This window comes from Gracilinanus agilis, chromosome 1 (assembly GCF_016433145.1).
Source record: "Gracilinanus agilis isolate LMUSP501 chromosome 1, AgileGrace, whole genome shotgun sequence".
In the NCBI taxonomy this organism is placed as follows: Eukaryota; Metazoa; Chordata; class Mammalia; order Didelphimorphia; family Didelphidae; genus Gracilinanus; species Gracilinanus agilis.
In genome coordinates, this window is record NC_058130.1 from 20203614 (window position 1) to 20224638 (window position 21025).

Consider the following 21025-nt stretch of genomic DNA (forward strand, 5'->3'; position numbering starts at 1 on the left):
ATGGGTGAATGACTTGAATATAAAGAGGGAAACTATAAATAAGTTAAGTGAACACAGAATAGTATAGATCTCTGGGAAAGGAAAGATTTTAAAACCAAGCAAGAGTTAGAGAAAATTACAAAATGTAAATTTAATGGTTTTGATTATATTAAGCTAAAAAGCTTTTGTACAAACAAAAACAATGTAGTCAAAATCAGAAGGGAAACAACAAATTGGGAAAAAATCTTTATAACGAAAAACTCTGACAGGGGTCTAATCACTCAAATATACAAGGAGTTAAAGCAATTGTATAAAAAATCAAGCCATTCCCCAATTGATAAATGGGCAAGAGACATGAATAGGCAATTTTCAGGTAAAGAAATCAAAAGTATCAATAAGCACATGAGAAAGTGTTCTAAATCTCTAATAATTAGAGAAATGCAAATCAAAACAACTCTGAGGTATCACCTCACACCTAGCAGATTGGCTAAAATGAAAGAAGGGGAGAGTAATAAATGTTGGAGGGGATGTGGCAAAATCGGGACATTGATGCATTGCTGGTGGAGTTGTGAAATGATCCAGCCATTCTGGATGGCAATTTGGAACTATGCCCAAAGGGCTATAAAAGACTGCCTGCCCTTTGATCCAGCCATACCATTGCTGGGTTTGTACCCCAAAGAGATCATAGATAAACAGACTTGTACGAAAATATTTATAGCTGCACTTTTTGTAGTGGCAAAAAACTGGAAAATGAGGGGATATCCTTCAATTGGGGAATGGCTGAACAAATTGTGGTATATGCAGGTGATGGAATACTATTGTGCTAAAAGGAATAATAAACTGGAGGAATTCCATGCAAATTGGAGAGACCTCCAGGAAGTGATGCAGAGCGAAAGGAGCAGAGCCAGAAGAACATTGTACACAGAGACTGATATACTATGGTAAAATCAAATGTAATGGGCTCCTGTACCAGCAGCACTGCAGTGACACAAGACAGCTCTGAGGGATTTATGGTAAAGAGGCTACCCACATTCAGAGGAAGGACTGCAGGAGAGGAAACATATAAGATAAACAATTGCTTGAATGCATGGGCTCAGGCGGACATGAATGGGAAATAGACCCTGAACAAGGACACATGTTACAACCAGTGGAAATGTGCGTTGGCCATGGGTGAGGGGAGAGCGGGGGGTGAAGGGGAAAGTAGGGGCATAAAGTATGTAAACAGGTTAAAAACAAATATTAATAAATGTCTAATAAAAAAAAAGAATAGTTCCCTCTTGTCAGCTCAGAGATCTGAACTTCCTATTTTGAATATTCTTGTTTCAGATGAGACTTTATAGTCTTTTGTCCTAATTAAAATTCCCTGACTCACTAGAAGACTTAAGAGCAAATACTTACAAAATATAAAGATGGAGAATGACAATATTTGAGCTTCTGGCTTGAAATTTTTCTTTTAAACATTATGAGAATAAAGGGTTTAGTTTTGAACTCTGGGAATCTTAGATTGGCCATTTTCTGTGGTTAGCTCAGATGGGTATAAATCATTCTTCCTCTTTGATCTCACAAAAAGTCAGGGTCTGGCTTCAGGTCCATCAGTTTCCGTCCTATCTTGACCTGAGGATGACAGAAGAACAGCACAGAAAAGCTATCGTTTCAAAAGGAATTGAATCTAGATTTATATTTAAGCTGGAAACAATCATGTAGTCCAGGTCCCTTAGATAAGGAAAAGGAGGCACAAAAAAGTGGCAAGTTTTCTAGGGTTGCCATAGCTAGAAATGAAGTCTCATTAATTTTAAAACCTTGGAAAGAATTAAAATGGAAAGTGGTTCATTGTTACCCATTGTCAAGGAATACATGGTACAAGAAATATTCATAAGTGGAAAAGCCTTCTAACTATTCTATTCCTCACCATGTTAGGGGTCCCAGTATATCAAGAGTGCACAAAAGCCAGTGTAACTAAATGTAACATGATTCGTGTGTGGCGAATGAGGTTACCTTTAATAGTCCTTGGTATAGAAGATCTTTAAATGCAGCTATGGATGGGAAGGTTTATTCTTCATAGTACTGGAAGCTCTTACTAAGTACCCCCCACCCCTTCCCTGATTATTTTATTAACCTTGGCGAGGATAGACAGGGTTGGATCTAGACCACTAAGGCCAAGGTGGCCATTAGCCCTTACTTGAAGAGTAAGATTGTGCTACGTCTAGGACTCAGCTGAAGGAAGTCTGGAAACTTCATCCACTTCCTTTTTTTCCTCTGATGCTTTTTCTTTATCTTATGCCCTCAGCTTCTTTTCCTTCTATTCTACCAGTGCATGTTTTACTCACAAAAGTGATACAAACTAAAATTCTTTATTTTTTATTTTTGAAAATTAAACCATTGATATTGTAGTTTTAATAAATGGTTTGTGTTTCCAAAACTCAGACTAGTAATAAAGTTACTTCTTGTTACTATTCTTCCACCTTCTCAAATAATTTACTTATGTAAATATTATAGCCCTTACCCTCTAACAGGTAAGCTGCCAGAAGGCAAAGACTTTTATTATTTTGACTTTGTGTCTCTGGCACCCGGTGCAATACCTTTCACATTTTTCTTCAGTCATTTTTCAGTCATGTCCAAATCTTCATGACCTCATTTGGTGTTTTCTTGGCAAAGAGACTAGAGTGGTTTGCCATTTCTTCTCCAATCTTTTACGTAATTGTTGTTCTTTGTCCTTTGTTTTCAAAGGGGACCAATGGCATCACCAGGTGATGTCTTGACTTGTGCATCAATTGGATTTAAGTGAGACAAAGCTGCTTAAAGTTGTCAGCCTCATTCTTCCAGAGTCATTCAAGTCTAGTGGCAAGACAAAAGTCAGGGTGACTGGCAGCGGCCTACTTTGATGTTTGACCAAGTTCTGAGCATCCTGTGGTGCCTTCTTCAGCTACCTTCATTGTTATTGGAACAAACTGTTCTTATCTGCCCCTTCTTCCAGGGGAAGTCTTTACATGCTTGGGGTAGACACCCCCCTTAACTCACCAGTGGGTTTGCAAATCATTGGTTGCCCTCAACCTGGTTGAACCTTTCTGCTGAGATGGTTTACCAAGAAGTGGCCACTGCTTTTTTGGAGCCACAGGCAAGAGTTGGATGAGCAGCCCTGAAAAGCACTTGGCAAACCCTCTCATCAATTGTGCTAGTCCTTGAACAACCCATATACCCCATATAGTAGGTACTTGATAAGTGCTGGTCAGATCAAATGGGTACACAATTCTGACAAATTTTCCTTACAGTTTTCATCATAGACATGATCAAAAAAGTACATAAAATGATGTGAATTATTCACACCAAGCTGTCCTCTTTTTAATCCTAAGGTGAAGTATGAAGTTACTGAAGATGTTTATACTTCCAGAAAAAAACAGCACCAGACTATGATGCATTATTTCTGTGCATTAAATACTCTTCAGTATAAGAAGAAAATAGCCATGCTAGAGCCCCTACTTGGATACATGCAAGCTCAGGTAAATATTAGAGCTTAATTCTATAGCAAATTTCTCTGTCAAGCTTAAAATTTGAATGTATCATAATTGTACTATAGATCAGTCAGAAGAAAGTTAAATAACTTAAATCCCTTTAGCTTCTCTTTCACATCATGTCATGTTGGGTACTCTACATTCTGAAGGGATTTGCCCATTGGCACAAAGGTTCCAGTGGGTCTCCTCAGGCCAGAAAGTCAGTAACTGTATTGCCAAAGACCTCACCAAGTCTAGAGAAGTTAGGCTACCAGGCAACAGATTAATTGTGGTCAGAGGATCCCTCAGGTGAGCCATACATCTCAGATGCTAGTATTGACACTTACCCAAGGAGCTTGTTGTTTGTCTGAAGAATACTTTAGTAGTGAATCAGTGGGTCCATCTCTCCTTTTAAGATTTTCTTACATATGGTAATTGAGAAATTTAATTGTGATTTCATCAGCATAACAATGCAGCTTGTTCTTCCCATGTAAAAGATCATAGATCAACAGTTCTAGTTTTAGAGGGTTACCAGTGGCCTGAGAGATTAAGTGAGTCATCTATAGTCAGATAGACCTTATGTATCAGAGAACATAATGGCTTCACTGTCTACCATTCCACACTGACTCTTAACAATTGAAGATAGTTTAATGAAACCCACAGATTCCAAAGCTATCACTTGTAACTCTCAATATTAAATTATAAATTACTATTTATTATGTAAGTTATGTAGTTATATTAAATCATAGCAGGACAGGTTTGAGTTTTATTTTTCCCTTACTTTGAACACTTTCTGTTAAAAGTAGAAGCATTAAAATAGCCAAACAGGATACAGTAGGAAGGAGAAATGAAGAATGAGAGCCCTAGATAACCAAAGTTTCAATAAAATTGAAATGTATTTTCAACTGTAAAAGTAATTTCTCAAAATAAAATATATATTAATCTTTTTCTGATAGCTATATAACAGTATCTAAGAGGTTATGTTTAAATACAATTTTGTTTTTTTCTTCCCAAGATAAGTTTCTTTAAGATGGGTTCTGAAAATCTCAATGAACAGCTAGAGGAATTTTTAGCAAACATTGGAACAAGTGTACAGAAGTAAGTATGTGCCTCTATATTTGCCATTTATGTAATTTCAATTTTAAAAAATCTGATTTTTAAAGTAGGCCAATTTTACAGTCTGAAAAAAAATTTGTTTTATTGCTCAAGTGACTGTGGTTCTTTATTCTGGTTGTTTTTCTTAAATATGGCCTGTGAATACTATTTTCTCTCACAATAGCCCTTTGAGGGAGGCACCACAGGTATTACCAGTTGAGTTTTACATGTAAGAAAATAGAATCAGAGAGGATGCCTGTACTTGGTGATGTAACACAACTTTTCACTGACAGAGGCAGAAGTCCTTCCCAGTGCCACTGTCTCTCACTCTCAGAGCAGCCCTCATTCCCTCACACTACCCTGCCAAAGTAAATAAGAGAAGAATACTACAAAGGACTCCCAGAGCATATTATGCAGTTAATGAAGTTTTTTTTTTGTTTTGTTTTGTTTTGTTTTTTTATCCTGGGACTCCATTCTAGGAGCATAGGGCCACAACCAGTAGGCAATGGGTCACCCAGTCGCTCAGGGTCACCCAGCTGGGAAGTGTCTGAGCCCGGATTTGAACCTAGGACCTTTAGTCTCTAGGCCTGGCTCTCAATCCACTGAGCTAACCCAGCTGCCCCTACTTTTAGGTTGCAGTTTCTTTAGCAGATGTAGTTTTTACAGGATGGGGTTGCTAGCCCCACGCCCAACCGTCCTCCTTTTTCACCCGGGCTAGGGACTGTCCTTGGCCCAGGAGTGGTAAGGGTGGGCAATAGGGGTCAAGTGACTTGCCCAAGGTCACACAGCTGGGAGTGTCCGAGGCCGGACTTGAACCTAGGACCTCCAGTTTCTAGGCCTGGCTCTCAATCCACTGAGCCACCCAGCTGCCCCTGGGTTAATGAAGTAGAGCTCCATAAATGAAGAAACAAAAACATTTGCTCTTCCCAATTCCCTCAATATACTGTTAGCTTTGACTTATTTTCATCTTCACATATCTGTAGGTAAGAGTATGTATATATCGGGGGCAGCTGGGTGGCTCAGTGAACTGAGAGCCAGGCCTAGAGAGCAGGAGGTCCTAGGTTCAAATCTGGCCTCAGACACTTCCTAGCTGTGTGACCTTGGGCAAGTCACTTAACCCTCATTTCCTAGCCCTTATCACTCTTCTGCCCTGGAGTCAATACACAGTATTGACTCCAGGTCAGAAGGCAAGGGCCCAAAAACAAACAAATAAACAAATAAATAAATGAATGAATGAATGAATGAGCAAATGAGCACATAAATAAATAAATAAGTGGGGGTGGTGGAGAATGTGTATGTATCACCTCATATGATACTTTTTTTATTTTCTCATTGCTACATATTTATTATTTGGTGATGTCATAATATTCTGTTACATTAATGTACTAAATAATTTAGTCATTTCTTCCCCAATTTTACATGACATTTGTTTCTAAATTTTTGCTATTTGTCAATCAGTTAGGAATATTTTTGTACGAATGGGCCTTTTTTCCCCCCCTTAATATATTTAGGATAAAATGATAGCAAAAGAATCTCTTTCAGAAGTATTAAGTTTTCTGATTCTTGTTGTGTTTCACCATATTGCTAATCCAAAAGTTTGGACCAGTGTAAGCGTATAGATCCACCAACATTGCATTTTCATTTTAATCTTTCCTCTTTCCTCTCTCCTCCAGTTTTTTATGACATTTTGTTTTTTTAAAGTTTAGACCATTTTTGGATCAGTAATACTTCATTATTTTTATTATATGGAATCTACATTCATTTTTCATCATACAGCTTTTATACATATTGGGTTCTATTTTCTAGGTTCTCTTTTCTGTTAATATATACATATACATTTTCATTTGTGTGAGAATTTTGAATATAATTGCAAGGGCATAAAAGCATTAATGAAGTCAAATGTGTCTGTGAATAAGTTTCATCGATTTAGTTTTATAACAATTATAAATAAACCTCTTAAGTTTTTCTGGACAATTCCAGCATTTGGATTTTTTTAAAGTAAATTTCTTATTGATAGAAAAATATATACACACATATGCATTACACAAACATACATACATACATACATATATACATACATGTATGTATATATATTTCTCCTCTACTAGACAGTTTTTATAATTATTTAAGAGTACATTTTGAAATCTGATATAGTCATCCTTTGTCATAGTCTGTTTCTCTTACCGATATACTTCCATAATAATTATTAGCAATTAATCTAATCCTGTGACAAAGCCTATTAGTATTTCAATAATTTTTCCAATCTGTAAATTAATTTTTAGGAATTCGTAATTTTTTTAAACTATATTTTCTCATCCTAACTATGAGTAGGAAATAGCCCTCCATTTGTCCCATTGCTCACAGAATTTTTCCATCTTTGGAAGTGATCTCAACAATGCTGTAGCCCAAACCATATTAGAAAAATTTTCCCCATAGCATGCATTGCAACTGGTCATCCAGTCTCTACTTGAAGACCTTCAGTGAGGGGAAACCCATTACCTCCTGAGACAGCTCAGACTACTAATGAAGTTTTTCCTGACTTATATTTGCTCCTGGTATTTCCCCTACAGCCCAGTAGAACAAATATAATCTCTCTTCCTCAGAATAAAATTTTTTAAAAAATCAAATACTTGAATGCAACTATCATGTCTAGATATTTCCCAGGTCCTTCAGCCAATCCACCTGTGACATAGACCAGAGTCCCCGAGTCTCCTTTCCTTGGGGCTCTTCAAGCAGTTTGTGTGTGGATGACCAATAGAGCCATAGAGCCATCATGCTTTTTGTACAGTGGGTGGATCAGATGACCACTGTTTCCCTTCCACCTTTCAAGTTGATTAATACTTTTTCAGTTTTTAAGTAGTTTTTCTTTGAGTTTTTTGGATTTTTTTGAAGATTACATGAGGACCTTGCTTCCCTGTTACCCTCTCACTCAACCATTTTGACCAAAAAGCATTAAAAAAATTCTTTGTTAAATTTGAATTCCTTTTTTTTAACCAAATCTAATGAATTTCAATGACTAAACTGTTTTACATATGGCTTTATTAGCACAGTAAGTTTTCCATTTGCAAATTAAGTTATTTTAAAGCTCAGCAGAGGATGCTAGCAAAGAGGCTTAGCAACACTGCTTTGTTCTAAATGTTCTTGAATGTTCTTGCCATCTCCTACCCAGCCTTAACTGAAACTTGGCTTATTACCTTGATAAGCTCAATAGAGCTTTCTATACAAAGTTGTATGTGAACACCAAACCTTTCTCCAAACTTAAAAAGTGCTAAGGAGAGATTTGCTTGGCCTTGTACCTTGACCACGACTTCTTTGAGATCATTAATCTTCATTCACATCTCTTCAGTTCATGTGGTCCTGCTTCTGTCCCTTTGTCAACTCCATTCTTTATACCTGATCGACCTGATGTATGCCTTGCCTGATGCCTGTAGTAGCTAGAAGTTACTTTCTACTTTCTCAATTCTTGCTGTGCATTCCAATTTTATGATGTTTATCTCATATTATTTTTCTGTTTCTTTTTTCATGGTCACATGTCTTCTCTAGTAGACAAATATTACATTTTTTTAATCAGTTGCTAGATTTTTAAAAATTCTCCAAGCTGATTCCTTCTATTAATGAAAATAATCAACAATTTGCATTATTAAATTTTCAAGAAAGTAGTGGTTCAGTCATGTCTAACTCTTTACAACTTCATTTAGGATTTTTTTGGCAAAGATACTGGAGTGGTTTGCCTATTACTTCTCTAGCTTGTTTTATCAAAGAAGAAACCAAGGCGAACAAGGTTAAGTGACATACCCCAGGTCACACAGCTAGTATGTATCTGAGGTCAGATTTGAACTCAAGAAGATGAATCTTCCTGAATCCAGACCCCTGGACCACCTCACTGCTCACAAAAATGTTATGTAGTAAAGATATAAATGTATTTAGTGAAGATTTTATCCATGGAAACTGGACTTATAACCTGCTTGTTGTGTTAGTGTTCGCAGGGAAATGGACTGTGAGGTGGAGACCATGCAGCAGACAATAGAGGATTTGGAAGTAGCCAGTGACCCGTTATATTTGCCTGATCCAGACATCAGCAGATTTCCTGTTCATCGCAATTTAACCCGCAAGGCTGGATATCTCAATGCTAGGAAGTAAGATAAAACTCTTTTTACCCCAACCAATTTGATGTCCAGTGTTATAAATGAGGATTGTAGGTGTTAATACTGTTATTTTGATATTTCACATGTTTATGTAGGTATGTAGACATACATATTGCAGGATGGAATGAAAATAGATATAATACTTAAAATACCTTCGGTTTCATCATTGCACTTACTTCTTCCATTGATGCTATAAGTTATTATCTTGATGAGCTACTGTGGCTGACAAAATAAAATAATAGCGGTGTTTATATGGCAATTTAAGATTTGCAAAGTACTTTACAAATAACTGTCTCATTTTGTCCTCCCAAACACCCTGGGAGACACTTGCTATTATTTTTTCCATTTTTACAGTTGAAGACACTGAGGCAAACAGAGATAGTACCTTGCCCAGGGTATCACAGCTGGGAAGGGTCAGAAGCAGGATTTGACCTCAAATCTTCTGACTTTCTTTGTACCATGTCACCTGGCTCCCTCTGTAATGTGCCATGAAGTCACTAAATGTGAATTTCATGCAGAAGCTTGAAGCTTTATTCTGAGAGAAATTTTTCACGTATACAATGAAGAAGTCACCAATAATAAGTCTTCATCACATGCATTTAGGAAGTACTTAGGGTCAGACACTGCTAAGTGTAAGGAGCACAAAGTCATGTTCTACTTTGGGATTTGTCATTTAAAATGACTAAAGAAAAAAATAATTTGCTTAAAGTGAAGTCTCTGCTTAAAAATAAATTTGGTGTGGGGGCAGCTAGGTGGCTTAGGGTATTGAGATAGGAAGTCCTGGGTTCAAATCTAGCCTTAGATGCTTCCTAACTATGTGACCCTGGGCAAGTCATTCACTCCCCCCAGCCACACACACACACACACACACACACACACACACACACACACACAGAGCCTACCTAGTCCTTACTGCTTTTCTGACTTGGAACCAATACTTAATTGATTCTAAGATGGAAAGTAAGGGTGTTAAAAAATTTATTTGGTGTAAAATTGGGAATGCTTTGTTCAAGGCCTCCTAAGCTATGCCATGGGAAACAGAATAGTGGAGTGGAGAGAAAGCTGGCCACCGAATTAGAAGGGACCTGCAATCAAGCCTTGCTTCTGACCTAGCCTACCCCTGGGACTCTAGGCAAGTCCCTTAACCTCTCTTTAAGACTTAATTGTTGATTTTCATTCATTAAAGGAACTTCCTCCCCTGCAACAATGGAATCACAAGTCTAGAAAAATTATAGAGCTATGTTGGGAGATAAATATTTCTATTTTATTGACATAAAAACCCTTCAATATTCAAATGGACACTATTCTCTTGATTGTCATGGGCATGTTATTGTGAAAAGTCAGTTTGAACCCAATAAAACGTCTATACCAAGAAATAAAAAGTAATCATTTCTTGTGATTTTATGCACTTAAAACTGAATTGGACAGGAGGTCCTAGGTTCAAACCCAGCCTCAGCCACTTCCCAGCTGTGTGACCCTGGGCAGGTCACTTGACCCCCATTGCCCACCCTTACCAATCTTCCACCTATGAGAAAATACACCGAAGTACAAGGGTTTAAAAAAAAAACTGAATTGTTTTGTATTTACATTATTTTAGATATTGAAATAACCTTATGTCACATGCTGTTAGATTTCCAGACATTCCTTTAGAAGCATTTTATGTCTAGTTTTTCTAATCTCTTTTAGTGACTGAGAAAATCAGCAGATTAATTGATTGATCTTTTCTTGATAACTTGCTCTAGCAAATGTCTTAAGATATGTAGAGATTATAACTGAACACACAGCAAGGAATGAATTTACAGTCAGTTTTATCATTTTCCATAACATTGATTTAAGTTAGAATATGTTGAGGCTCTTAGGGTTCATTTTAAAGAACATTTTGCGATATATTGTCTGTTTGGAAAAATATACAATTATCTTGGCTTGAGTTTTATGTTATTTTTCTCTTAATTTGTTGATAGTTATCAGAAGTCTATACATGTCACTACTAAGTGAGAATATGCTTTCTTTGATTAGTAAGACCGGCCTCGTGTCCTCTACCTGGGACAGACAATTTTACTTTACTCAAGGTGGAAATCTGATGAATCAGGCCCGGGGTGATGTAGCAGGAGGCCTTGCCATGGATATAGACAATTGTTCTGTAATGGCCGTTGACTGTGAAGATAGACGGTACTGTTTCCAGATCACATCTTTTGACGGCAAAAAGTAAGTCATAAGTCTTTTTTTCTTTTTAAATATCTTAAAAGCAGAGTAAGTTATGAAAAGACTGGCGATTTTTTAAAATTCCAAAGCATATGAAGTTATGTTTCTTGTAAAAATACTTTCAGTGTAATAGCAATGTAATATTCCTTTTCTGCAAATAATGGGGGCTTAGTGGATTGAGAGCCAGCCTAGAGATGGAAGTTCTAGGTTCAAATCTGGCCTCTGACACTTCCTAGCTATGTGACCCTGGGCAAGTCACTTAACCCCCATTGCCTAGCCCTTACTGCTCTTCTGCCTTGAAACCAATGTAACAGTATTGATTCTAAGACAGAAGGTAAGGGTTTGTTTTGTTTTTTTTTTTAATCTGCAAATAATGGATTGAGTTTGTTGGGGTTTTTTCTGGAATTTTTTTTTCTTAATTTTTTAGAGTAGTTAAGAACTTCTAAATGGGTGTATATTCATTTAGTTCTGAGTTTATGTTAAAAGTTAAACCACTTTATATATAACATTTTCATTTAGGGATAACTGGTTGGATTCAGTTTTTTTCATATTTGCAGTTTTAAAATAATTTTGACGACTCCTACTACTCTTTAAATGAGATCCAGTACAGCTAATTAAAATATTTTTCTCTATTACATGAACATTTTTACTGTTTTATTTTCTATATGTCTTAACTTCTACCTTTTTTCTCCCTTGTTTGGACATCATTTATTCCAGAGGTTCTCAGCTAAATCTTTCCTTATGTTTTTAATATAGTACCTTTTTTCTTGCTTGATTTTCCTGTAAATTTTAGGGGGTCTTTGAGCTTTGAGAGAATGATTTTTCCTCTCATTTTATAATTTAGAAGTTCTTTAGCTTGCTACCTCCTTTTTCTGTAGTCATCAGTAAATACTTCTTTTGATATCCCTCCATAAAAACTGACAGTGGATACAACACTCTTTTTGTATCTCTAGTTTTGGCTTCACTGGCTACTTGTTATAAATTTTCTATTCCACAATCACTGGTATAATTGAAACTTAGTAATATTGCTTTTCTTTTTTTTTCTCAATAGAGAATTTAGTATCCCAAACTTTTTTAGTAGCCCTCTTAAAGACAAAGTCTCCTTATCTATGATTAATAGGTTGAACTCATGACTTTTAAGACTTATTAAAGCATAAATAGTTCAAAGGAATATTTAAAATAGGTTTTCTCAAAATTAATCATAGATTTAATTTGACAAACATCATTAAGGGTCAGAAAAACAGAAATGAATAGTCTGAGATTTTAATGTCTTTGATTTGTTTGTGAATTTCTGTTTTGTGCTGGTTGTTGTGTGGTACAGGGAATGCCCTGTTATTCTCTTTTTATTTGTGGGTCAATGGTTATTCCATAGCTTCTGTAGTAGAAGTTTTAGAAAATTTCTGAGAATATTCAACTAAAGTCTAGGAGCTAAAGTGGAACTTAAACCTAAGGTTTCCTGACAATGAGACCTGCTCTTTCCATTCCACTCCTACTAAGAAGCCTTCCCTTGTCAGAAGTTCCAAATTTATTATATAAAGGTAACATCGTGGTAAAACAACATCTGTTTCTGATTTTGTACACCATGGCATACTACAGACAAAAAGTTAAAGTTACTACAGTCTAATTTCATGTAGAAAAGTACACATTAATTGGTTTTGACTTTCAATTAAGAAGACTAGATACTTTCACATATTATTGAAAGGTACTTGTTAAAAAAAAAACTGAAGCTCAGATTTCTTTTCCTCCTTTCAGATCTTCAATTTTGCAAGCAGAAAGTAAAAAAGACTATGAAGAGGTAAATCATATCTGGTTGATACCTTTAAAAAGAACTCTTGCCAAAATATAGTTTTCTAAGAGGAATACCTGTGTTTCTTGTCAATGTAATCCTGCCTGGAAGGCTTAAGAAAAAGGGACCTTGTGACCATTGCTCTCTGAGTTGGCAAGCTGGTGGCATCATGAACGTCAGTCTAATTTTTACCCTTCTCTCAGCACCTGCCAACTAAGTACATAGTGGCAGCACATAGGGCCTGTAGCAACAAGCAGCTAAGACTTTAAAACCTTTGGGAGGGGGAATGAAAGACAGAAAAACAAAGATTTGGGAATCTGCATTCTTCCTTACAAGCCTTTTGTTTTTGGCTCCATTTTTGCTTATAATACACCAGGTATGGAAGGTAAGGTGTCCACAGAAAACTGATGTGCAATGTGTGTGTTTGGCCAGGGTGGAGGGTAGGAGAACGTTGGGGGAAGTTTAATAGGCACAAATTTCTGATCAGTTGTATCATATGTGGAAATCCTAGTTATTGTACTAGCCCTGTAGTGGTGTGCCTACAAGAACTTTGGGAAATGAGTCAGATTTTACTTTGAATGTTACCCTTGAGGGAAAGATAGCTTGATAGTTATTGAGATCATTAGTGCTTTCTGTTCTCTGGGGAAGCCAGCAGGCATATTACCTGTCCTCTACTGGATTTAAAAAACAAAACACAAATTCAGGAGAGGGTCATGGTATGTGAGACTCACCAGACACAATGCCAACACATAGAAGTAGGAGGGAAAATGAAGTTTAAAAGATATTATTGCAAGTACAGGGGATGATTTAGCAATTTGAAAATATTTATTATATGGAATTGTTATCACATTAGTGAAGAACTGCTCTATCTGTTTGTAGTAAATCTATACAGGTTATCTGACACTCCACCCCATAAGGCCTCTCTGAGTAAAATGGTACAAAAAGAGTATGTGGTTTGTGTTGTGCTAACACTAGAGGCAGCCTGGTACCATGGAAAGAGTAAAGGAGTTGGGGGCCACAGACCATGGACTGGTATCCTGGCTGTGTCTGCATGGCTCTGAACAAATCACTTTACCTGCTTTCCTTATCTCTGACATTGAGGGGTTGGGCTCGGTCACTTCTAAGGCCCTAACTGTTAACTTAAGTCTGTGATCTTATAAATTATTGCTAGGCTGTTTCCATGTTTATTGATTGAAATAAAATTTGAATGTTATGATCTACTCAGAAGGGTTATTTAACATTTAAACAACATTGAGTAAACATTTACTATGTGCATGGCACCACTGGGCATTGTAAACATACAGTCAAAAATAGTAATAGTTCACATTTATATAATACTTTAAGGTTTGCAGAGCAGAATCAAATATCATATTATAAATACCAATGTTATCTCATTTCATTCAAATAATATTCCTGGGAGGTAGGGGCTGTTATCGCCAATTTTATAAATAAGGAAACTAAGGCTAACAGAGGCTAAGTAACTTGCCTGGGCTCATACAGCTGGCATGTGTCTGAGACTGAATTTAAACTCAGATATTCCTGGCTCTAGGCCCAATATTATTCTTCTCTATTGTACCACTAGCTGAAACAGTTCCAGGCCTTAAATGTACATTTTTACATTTTGGGGGAAATTAAGGAAGAAGGTCAAGGGGAGAGAATAATATAATATATACATAGAGTAGTTTGAGGACAAAAGAACATTATACAATTGGAGAGATTAAGGAAAGCTTCCTTGAAGAAAGTGATAAGGATTTTAAGAGGTAGTGATGCTAAAAGGCCGTATATCCAGGCAGGGAGGATGCTGTGTGCTAAAACACAGAGACAGGTAGGTGATGAACTGTTGGGTTTGGGTATGACCTACAGTAATCTACTTTGACTGGAACAGGTGGTATAAAATATAAAATAAGACTAGACACGAAGGGTTGAGGCCAGCTTAATGGGAGATCTAAAATTTGTATTTTAATCTAGAGGCAATTGGGAGCCATTGAATGCTTTTGGAAAGAGGGAGTAAAAAATAGTAAGACTTGTGCCCTAAGAAGATTATTTTTTCAGGTGCCTGAAGGATGGTATGGAGAGGCTAGCAGCCCAAAACAAGGAGACCAGGGCTATTACAATAGTACACACACAATAAACTTATTTCTTTCCAGGTTCCCAAGAAATGAGTTATAGCGTGATGTAGTAGCTAGTCAAGAAAACAATGATTCAGGTCCTTCACAGGCATACTGACTACCTGCAAGTCACTTAACCATTCATTCCCAAGCATCTCCCTGAGAATGAGATTCAGAGTTGTCATGCTGATCTGTTTTTTTGTTTTTTGTTTTTTGTTTTTTAATGGGGGACATTTCCACAATAAGGACTTTCTACAACAATGAATCATAGATCTGAACCAAAAAGTAATAATACAGAGGCAGGAGGAAATAAGGGTCCAAATTATGATGGTGACCATATGAACAGGTATCAGGAGATTAATATAAGAAATGTCATGAAATTAGAATCAGGAAGGCCTGGCAACTAATTAAAAATCAGTGAATTAATACTTTCTGAATTCAATGAAATTTACTAATTAGAGAGATTGAAAAAGTTATGTTAAAGTCTTAAAATGTTTTCTTTTTTCTCTTTCAGTGGATTTGTACAATAAACAATATCTCCAAACAGATATATTTAAGTGAAAATCCAGAGGTAATATTGATTATGATAGGTTTTTTATTAACTAAATCTTAATTTCTTGAATTCTTAACAATACTTTTAATTTCACCTTGTGACCTCAGTCCCTATTTTTCAACCCTATTAAATAGTATGGAGAAACACTAAAATCAAACAACAAGGATTTTGGGGGATCTGTTTAATGCTTGATATAGAATTAGGCACAATGGGAAAGAGACAAATGCAGAAGAATTCATATAAACAAATAATTATTACATATCTACTGAATGTACTTTAATAACCAAGCAAATGAATTTAATCCTGATCACTAGAGATGCAGCTTGGCCCAATAGAGAGAAAGAGTACTACTATTAAAGCCAAATTCTACTTCTGATACATATTAGCTATATAAACCTGAGAAGTCACTTCATCTCTCAGGGCCTTTAGGGAACTATCTAGGATTGTAAATTGTAGAGAGGGTACCTGCCTATGTTGATAGAAAGCATTTCCACTATCAGTGAAATCCCAGATCAGTCTCCGTCCCTTAACAGTAGTGGGAAATAAGAAGTCAGTGAGATACCCAGGATGGAGGCAGAATTTTAAGGAACAATACAAGTGGACCCTAGGCAACAGCAATATAAAGGAGGCTGACATCTAGAGCCAGTCTAGCCTGGTTTGGAGTAGTATACCCTCCAGCCACAAACCACTGGCTATAACCAAGGAGTCCACTAAAAGAATCTATTACTACCTTGTCCTCCAAACAAGACAAAGGTCAGAGGCTAGGAATGGAGTGCATTTTAGATGTCCAATGTGATTTTTAGAATTTTCATGCTGAACAAATAAAACTGGCATTTCCTCGTACAAAGTAGATCAGAAAAAAGAAAGTTGGACATGAAACTATAGCTCTTTCATGTGCAATTAATTTTTCTTTTTAAAAATATGAATCTAGCTTGCAGCTTTCAAAGCTGTCCTATTTGTCTCCGCTTCCTTCTGGCACCCTGTTCTTTTCTCTGCACTATTTAAAAGATGCCTCCTATCTAGCTGCCCTCTCCCTATTCCCACTCACCCTCCTCCCAACCTTTAGGAAAAAGAAAAGAAAAATAAATATGTTTAGTCCAGAAATGTCATGCTGGACCAGTATGTGGAGTTTCAGTAGGCAGCTTTGCTATTAGAAGATTCAGGACTGTGAGGAAAACAGTACAGGACCGTCTAAGAGCCATACAAGCAATGTTGTACAATAGTTACCTCTGGCATGGGTGTTGATCAAGAATTGGCAGCAGTCCTTTGGACACCAAGACATGACATGATAGTTATTCCTTGCTAATAATTGCTGCACAGGCAGAGGATGCTCAGTCTTCCTGGGAAATCTCAACAGTAGTTCTTGTACTCTGGCATTGATCTTCAGGGTAAAGAAGAATAGGAAAGGGGAGCATTATAGTCATTGAACTGAGATACAGGTGCAGGCCTAGAGTAGCTATACTAATAGCTGCTGGAATTAAAAGAGAAAAGTTAATCTGAGAAACATTTCAAAGAAGAATGCTGAGAAGGAGCCAAACCAGATGAAGAAAGATGAAGTGAAACCAATTTAGGATGGACAGCTTGGGCAAAAAAAGGGGGAACCCTTTCCAGCAACTGGGAAAGTGGTTAAGGAAAGATTTTACATTCACTTGTGGATTTGAGTTTGGAGTGAGAGCAGAACATACTGTTGTGAAATTCTGGTAGAAAGTCAGAGGTGAATAGCCAAAAACAAACAATTTATTAAAATTTCTCTGTAATCATTTTTTGGTTCTAGCCCTAAAAAAATCATTGATAATACATAAATAAGCCTTTTCCTTGATATATGGTGATCTTTTTCCTTTTTTTTTTATTGAAAACAAAAATAAAATCAGAATACAAATTAGGATGTGTTAATGTTTGTTTGCAAATGTTGGGAATGTGTTTTAGATGTCCATAAATTAAAATTATGGTGATTTCTTGAGTAAATGTATAACTTATCTAAAATATCCAGTGGCAAAGTAATTTCTGTTTGTTAGCCACATCTTTAAAAGCTGTATTTGGAGGAATGCACATGCATTTCTTATGAGCTATGCCATTTAGAAATAAACATACTAATTAAAGAAATGCTGACAAGTTTGTTTGTTTGTTTTAATATGTAGGCTTTTTCTATTTAAAATTACCTTTTGGGGAAGCTAGGGTGCTTAGTGGATTGAATGTCAGACCTAGAGATGGGAGGGCCTAGGTTCAAATCTGGTCTCATACACTTCTTAATTGGGTGGCCCTGGACCTAGCCCTTATCACTCTTCTGCCTTGGAACCAACATACAGTGTTGATTCTAAGACAGAAGAAAGTAAGAGTTTTGGTTTTTTATAAGTACCTTTTCAGTTATGATAGGGCCTGGCACTCAATACATGTGAAATACTCAGTGAGTGAAATGTCACGAGCAAGAAGGAAGTGCCATTGATGGCCTGCTTGCTGATATTTAATGTGATTTCAGAAAATGCCCTTAAATGTCAATAACTAGCATGCCTAAAAAAGTTGGTACCAAAACTCAAAAGATTTAAAATACTGTTATCTTATGTGTCAGTGAAAATTAAGTAGCTTAACTAATCAAGAAAGAAATTGAATATACGGTGCTTGGAAGTTAACATCTCTTACTCTTAAAACTGGAGCATCTGGAGGTATTCCATATATAGATTCATGTTTTATTATAACTTGAAAAGACTTTTTTATAACTTGAAAAGAATCTAATTTTGTAGATTGTGTGTAACTTTGTTAATTCAAAATATTGTATTGTGGTTTTTGATTTACTTGCTTTTCTGAAGCTCTTTTTCTAAAAATTAAAATAGGAAATTGCTGCAAGAGTAAATCAGTCAGCTCTAGAAGCAGTCACTCCATCTCCATCTTTCCAGCAGAGGCATGAGAGCTTGCGGCCAACTCCGTAAGTCACATGACTGCTTATTTAAAGAACTTTGTGAGACATTTAAAGTGACTGGGATTACGTTTGATCTTAGCAGTGCTATGTACACTAATATGGAAGTGAGTCACTCAGGTGGCATTAGTTATATTTTAAGGATATATAAACTTATAAATTAATGTACTAAAGTAAAAATGTAAAAATAACAGAGCCTATCATAAGTTTCTCTGATGTTTTAAGTGTGTTTATTTTATACTTCTGAAGCAATTAATGCACCTTTTAAAATTCCAAAGCTATGATTTGTTATGTTGCCATTTGTATTTTCATTTTCTCTCATCTTTTTCTCTTTGCTTTTTAACATAAATTTTGGAATTTCCCTTAAACTAGTCAAATATTCAAATATATGCAAAGGAACAAAAGAAAAAGATATTTGTTGAATTGTTAATGATTGCACATGTGCCAAATTTATTTGCCAATTATAAACTCCAACCCAGAAGATATATAGATATACACATGCACACACATGCTTATATAGGTTTAATAAAGGAGTATCCGTATAAGACTTATTTTGTGAAATTATTTTGTATAATTATACATGTATATTTAACGTATAATTAATTTTCTAATTTACTAACATGGATTTGTTACTGTTGTCCATATGTGTATACTGGGTGCCCTAAAGGTCTTAAAAATAGTAATAGCTAGTATTTATATAGCAAAACATTTAATAGAAAAGGTTAAGAATCCTTTTACTAGTAGGACTAGTAGTATGTCAAAGGCCATACATATTCTTGTAACATAGTTTAATTTTATATTACTTTCCAAAAAGGCAGAACCATTTCATAGCTCCTTTAGCAATATAGTAAAAATCTTGTTTTTTGTTGTTTTTTTTTATCATAGCCTCACACCAGCACTTGAATTGTCATCTTTTATCTTAGCCAATTTTATGAGTGTCATGTTGGATGTCAGAGTTTTTTAAATTTTTATTTCTATGCTTATTAAATACTTTTTTATGTGGTTTTTAATTTGTATATATCTCTGTTCAAAAAATGTTTCCAAAAAGTTAAAAGAGAATTTTTTTTCCTCTCTCTTTTTAGACAAACACGACCACCCACAGCTCGAACTAGTAGTTCTGGGTCTCTTGGCTCTGAGTCAACAACTTTGGCGACCCTTTCTCTGGATTCTCTCGTTGCTCCAGACACACCTATACAGTTTGACATCATTTCTCCTGTTAGTGAAGATCAGCCTGGCCAGGGTAAAACTTCTGGACAGGGAGGCAAGTAGGTGAAACACATTAAAACTTATGCTTTATTCTGTGTGGTTTGTAATTTTGCTTAATCATTCAAAACTGACCTACTTGGTATCATCTATCATTCATGTCATTTTCTTTTTTTATATCAGAAAGTTAGTAGCGAGGCCCTTCATGTTTCTAGAAAAAAAATATGACAGTCTGCTTGAATTCACCTTATTTGCTGATTTCTCTTAGTACATAGGTTTGGAGTATGTGGCTTCACCCTAGTGCTCAGCCATCCAGACTTAATGGCTGAAATAAATTTAGCCTTTTGATGTAACAGGTCAAGTGAATTCAAGAGATGCATTTCACGTAGTGTTAGTGCCAAGATTATTTTAGAACCACTTACATCTTCCAGAATTCAGCATTCTCCATCTGTTTGTTTCCCAAATGTATTTATATTTTTACTTCTTCTTCCTTTTTTCTTGCTGTGAGTAGAACAAAAAGTCAGTAATTTGGAAAAATGAGAAAAATACTTTTCCCCTCTGTGTATGTTCAGACTTTTGTTTCCAACTCTTTTTTTCATCTTCTCCCTCCTACTTCCTAGAAAAGACAAAATTTGTCTCTTTTTATTAATGTGACCACTAGCTTCAGTCTCATCAGATTTCTAATTTGAAAGATAAAAAGAATCTCTCCAAAGGTGAGCAGAAGAGGTGGCAGCAAAGGTCATTTCAGAACCCTTTTCTTCCACGTACCTGATGGTAACTGTCTCCTTTTCAAAAATCTTTTTTCCAGACGTACAAATCCATTTGGAGAATCTGAAGGAGGAAAAACAAAGCCTGAAACTGAAGGTAAAAAGAGATCTTCAGTATCCTCAGTGATGCTTCCAATTGAAAAAAAAAAACAAAATATGAGAATGCCTTAGCATTTAGTGACTGACTATTCATTGGCCCCTCCTTTAGTTCAGCTCTCAAGACCAGTTTTCAGAGCCTTCATCTCTGTAAGATAGTTTATCAAGGATGTATAGATTATTGTCCCAGAGTTGAATCTGAATCTGGTTCATAAGAACTTACAGTGCTGTAATAATCCTTTAAAATTTGCACAGTATCCCATATGGCTTTTTCTCATTTGGTCCCCACAACAACCCTGTGAGATAGTACTTTAGGGATGTTTATTATACTCATTTAATGTTTGTAGAAGCCAGAGCTCAGAGAAGTTATGAAATTGCCCAGGATCACATAGGAAGTGTCTGTATTGCGATATACAGAAATAATCAGCCGTTTTTAATAGGTACAAAAAAGCAGTTTGCCACTTTAGAACTCAGAACCTGGCACAGCAGCCCTGGGCATGTGCTAAGGTAACAGTTAGGGACAGGGTATAAATTGAAGTGCACAGACCTCTCAGGTGACTACTTCTTTTGGGCTGGGAAGCAGGGAGGTGTCTGCTCTCTGGGCCCTGGGAGGTGGGAGTTAGGTATAAGCAAGCAGGGTTATTAACCTATATTGCTAGCCATATCAATCACCTTTGCATTAGCAAAGCCTT

The 21025-nt window shown here is 36.2% G+C and overlaps 1 protein-coding gene across 1 annotated transcript in view; it reads left to right on the plus strand.

Moving 5' to 3' along the window:
* The window catches only part of APPL1 (adaptor protein, phosphotyrosine interacting with PH domain and leucine zipper 1), a 48636-nt gene that overhangs the window by 15313 nt on the left and 12298 nt on the right, over positions 1 to 21025 (plus strand). Inside the window, exons 8-16 of the mRNA XM_044658085.1 lie at positions 3330 to 3476; positions 4483 to 4565; positions 8540 to 8698; positions 10724 to 10912; positions 12662 to 12704; positions 15318 to 15374; positions 18185 to 18276; positions 19350 to 19532; positions 20279 to 20334. Coding sequence (XP_044514020.1) covers positions 3330 to 3476; positions 4483 to 4565; positions 8540 to 8698; positions 10724 to 10912; positions 12662 to 12704; positions 15318 to 15374; positions 18185 to 18276; positions 19350 to 19532; positions 20279 to 20334 — 1009 coding nt within the window. The remainder of the gene's footprint in view (positions 1 to 3329; positions 3477 to 4482; positions 4566 to 8539; positions 8699 to 10723; positions 10913 to 12661; positions 12705 to 15317; positions 15375 to 18184; positions 18277 to 19349; positions 19533 to 20278; positions 20335 to 21025) is intronic.